Below are 3,941 nucleotides of genomic sequence, written 5' to 3'. Positions count from 1 at the left end.
CTAATTACTGTAATGCGTTGCTTTTTGCTGTAACGCAATAATTTAAGGCATTGCAAGGAAAAAAAGGTTATATTTTACTCGGTACAAATGTAACACGCGTCACAGTGCTTTTGAACCTGGATTGAAGTGGTGGGTTTTTGGTTTTTCTTCAAACAAATTCGCTAAAATCACCGCGAGATCAGCAGCGGTGAAACGCCATCGTTACGGTTCCGAATGTAGGGACGGGCCCGGAGGTGCGCCCGTGTAGACCGTCGGGTGACCGCGGGTGAAAGGACCGACGCAGAACTCCACGCTCCACGGGGCGAAGAGCAGCTGACGCCCGATCGCACTTCGCGGACACCCTGCTCCACGGGTTCAGGGTTCTCTCAGGGGCAGTCCTAGATTCCAAGTCCGAGATCAAGATTAGTCCTTGTTTGGTCCTGGTTTAGACCTGGTTTAATCATGGTTTCCTCCTGGTTTAGTCCTGGTTCAATCCTGATTTAGTCTTGGTTTAGTTCTGGTTTAGACATGGTTTAGTCCTGGTTCAGTTCTGCTTTAGTCCTAGTTTAGACCTGGCTTAGTCCTGGGTTAGACCTGGTTTAGTCCTGATTGAGCTCTGGTTCAGTTCTGGTTTAGTTCTGGTTTAGAAATGGTTTAGTCCTGGTTTAATCCTGAGTTAGACCTGGTTTAGTCCTGGTTTAGACCTGGTTTTGTCCTGTTTCAGCTCTGGTTTATTTCTGGTGTAGACCTGGTTTAGTCCTGGTTCACTCCTCCTGATTCAGTCCTCGGTTCAGTCCAGGTTTAGTCCTGATTCAGTCCTCATTCAGTTCTGGTTTAGTCCCGGTTCAGTTCATATATTGTGCAAAAGTTCAGCATCTTTGCTCACTGATTGTGAAATGACAGTAACAAGTCATAAATAACACATTACAGTTTTGAAGTAACTTGCCCAACAGTGTTTGATACTGGTTAAGTTTTGGTTTAGACCTAGTTTAGCACTGGGTTAGTTCTAGTTAAGCCCTAGATTTTCACCTTGTGCTCATGTTTTTATTGTTTCAGCCCTGGTTTATTCTGTGATTAGTCCATTACTCTTAGAAATGTTATACTTTGGTAATTCTTAGATTGATGCACTGATCCAATATTCATATCAGATACTGGTGTGATATTAATTGATATAATACGACTATTTCCTGGCTGTAGTCAGTTCAGAAAGTCTCAGTATGATTGAACTTTTATTTCTTCTTATTTATTTATTTGTAAAGGGACAGCACATATTAATGAACATTAAAAATGTAAATTTGTAAAGTTTATAGCCAGCATGGCTCATTTCCATCTTCAGTCCCTCGGCAGGTTGATGTAAAATCATCTACAGGACAAGGAAAAGTACAACAACGATCACACAAAAGTACATAAAACCAGCACACTCACTATACATAGAAATTATTTATATATTTTTTATATTTATATAAAGTTGTTCTGCAGTTACTTGAGGGAAGTAAATTCTAATTTTGGTCTAGTTCTCTCTGTTTTAGACCTGGTTTTTCCCTTCTTAAACATTCAAGACCTGGTTAAGTCTTGCTGTAGTTCTTATTTGGTGCTAGTCTTCTCTGGCCTGGTTGAGTCCTGGTGTACTGCCAGTTAAAAGTTTGGTGTCACTTTTTCATCTGTCTTTCTTCTTTCGTTCCATGAGTATTTACATAGAAGCTGACCAGTAAAGGCATCATGAATGTATATTTTGTGTAGTAAGTACATTACACATGTGTAGAGCTGTCATGGTTTCTAGATTAATAATAACAGTTACATAGATAACAATAGTACTGAAGGCTCAGCTGCATAAATAAAGTGCAGGAGTAGAAAAAAATAGGCCACAAATAATCATTTTTATACTAACAGGCTGTCAAACCACATCCAATATACAACTATGAATAAAATATGTTCTAATTCTATTCCAAAATGGTTCAGTATATACAGTTTGCATTTACTACATCAGTAAAATAAACATTCTCTTTCACAATGTAGTATGATTAAAAAGTAGCTTTATTAAATTGTTATGGCAAGGCAAGTTTATTTGTATAACACAATTCGTACACAGAGTCATTCAAAGTGTTTTACAGAATAAAAAAAAGCATTAAAATCACAATACAAACAACATGATGTGGAGACAAGAAGCAGGCTCTTCGCGGTGGCAGACTCCCCACGGTCACAAGGGAAGCAGAGTCCTGCACCGGGTCGGGTACCTGCAAGTAGCTGCTGAAATGGGCGGGTTTTAATGTTGGAGAATTTTACGGGCTGGTAGTGATTAGACACGGGTGGGTCAGGTGAATCAAATGTACGACGAGAGTGACTGACGACTTACTCATAAAAAAGGAGAATCTACATAAAGGATTGACAAACAGTGCACATTTTAACAGAATCAACAATCAAAGCATCAAAATATGATTTTCATCAGATTACAGAAGTTATATATTTTGTTCTGCATGTTCTGGCCCATTTTTACTTATTTTAATATGAACTGCAAAAGATCATGGCAGTTTTGTGCATTTAATATCTAAGCCTGTAACGAAACTTAATTTCTCTGTCCGGTTGCATGGTTCCTAATCTCCACCGTCTGGTGTCGATTTGTGGTATCATGGTGCGGTGCTGTACCACAAAGGTCCCGACCAGTGTGGGTCTCCAAAAATGGACCCGTGCAGAACTCTGAAGGGAAGCGAGACAATGGCTATGTTCTTGTCTTAATGTGATTTATTATTAAATAAGCCAAAAGAAAAAAGTTCAGATAAAATTGTCTAACTTTATTTCACACCTAAAAGTTTAAGCACTGACGAAAAATCTCGTGGAACCCGTGGCTATAACATATAACCAAAAATAAAAAGGGAAAAGTGATTATTGATGTGCCACAATGTTATCAAAAAACAAACCAATGTATTTATGTATTTATGTGTGAGAACGAGTCACCAACACTAATAGAACGACATGCTTGGATAAAAATGTACCTGCCTTTCTGATCTCAGAGAGCGATTGACAACTTACACTTAAAAAAGGAGAATCTACATAAAGGAATGAGAAACAGTGCACATTTTAACAGAATCAACAATCGAAGCACCAAACTACTATTTATTTCAGATAAAAGAAGTTACATATTTTGTTCTGCATGTTCTGGCCCATTTTTACTTTTTACAATATGAACTGCAAAAAGATCATGGCAGTTTTGTGCATTTAATATCTAAGCCTGTAACGAAATTTGACTTCTCTGTCCGGGTGCATGATTCCTAATCCCCACCGTCTGGTGTCGATTTGTGGTATCTTCTCATCTGGGTTCATCAGCTCAAAGTCGAAGTAGACCAGCATAAGAAAAACAAACTGCTTGATCTCGTTGGTGGCAAAGAAGCGACCAGGACACATGGACACCCCAGACCCCCAAGGCATGCTGTAGTATTTGACCCTCTGCTGTTTCCTTTGTAGAAAGCTGTTTTCTTTGTACCTTCTGGAGTGAGGAACCGGTCGTACTTGAAGGTGTATGGGTCAGGGTGGATCTCAGGGTCAATGTGAACAGAAACGTAGGGAAAAACAGCCATGCGGTCTCCTTTGCGGATAAAAAACTGATGACCATCAGCCATTTCCAGGGTCATATCTTGAAGGACATGTCTGGTGAAGAGCGGTGCTGCTTTAATACGAAGAGTTTCTTCAACAGCACTGTCTAAAACTGGTGTTTTCATGAGCATTTCGTAGGTTAGATTGACTGGAGGACCACCAGGTCGGACCTCCTGCCCAGACTCCTTAAGGACCTTATCTACTTCTTTCCTCAAAGCCTCCATTGCAATTGGGTCCTTCATAAGGTAGAGGAGAAGCCAAAACGCTGAAGGCCCAGTGTTGCCCTGAGATGCCCAGAGTAGTACAAACATGTATCTGTCAGTCATTATCTCTGGTATACCTTGCTCTCTTTGCAGGTTGAAAATGTCTTTGAT

At 39.9% G+C, this 3,941-nt stretch overlaps 1 protein-coding gene across 1 annotated transcript; it reads right to left on the bottom strand.

The window, feature by feature from the left end:
- Positions 1-2,124: 2,124 nt before the first annotated feature.
- Positions 2,125-3,893, bottom strand: LOC129408744 (7-alpha-hydroxycholest-4-en-3-one 12-alpha-hydroxylase-like). The gene is given in 2 exon segments (XM_055153100.1): positions 2,125-3,423; positions 3,426-3,893. Coding segments are annotated over 2 exon segments (699 nt in total). The 3' UTR covers positions 2,125-3,192.
- Between the last annotated feature and the right edge of the window lie 48 nt (positions 3,894-3,941).

The sequence above is a fragment of the Boleophthalmus pectinirostris genome, unplaced genomic scaffold (assembly GCF_026225935.1).
Source record: "Boleophthalmus pectinirostris isolate CB_2022bp ecotype Guang Dong unplaced genomic scaffold, ASM2622593v1 HiC_scaffold_17, whole genome shotgun sequence".
NCBI lineage: Eukaryota > Metazoa > Chordata > Actinopteri > Gobiiformes > Gobiidae > Boleophthalmus > Boleophthalmus pectinirostris.
Note: the sequence above shows the minus strand (reverse complement) of the source record. Positions and strands in the feature narration are given on the sequence as shown.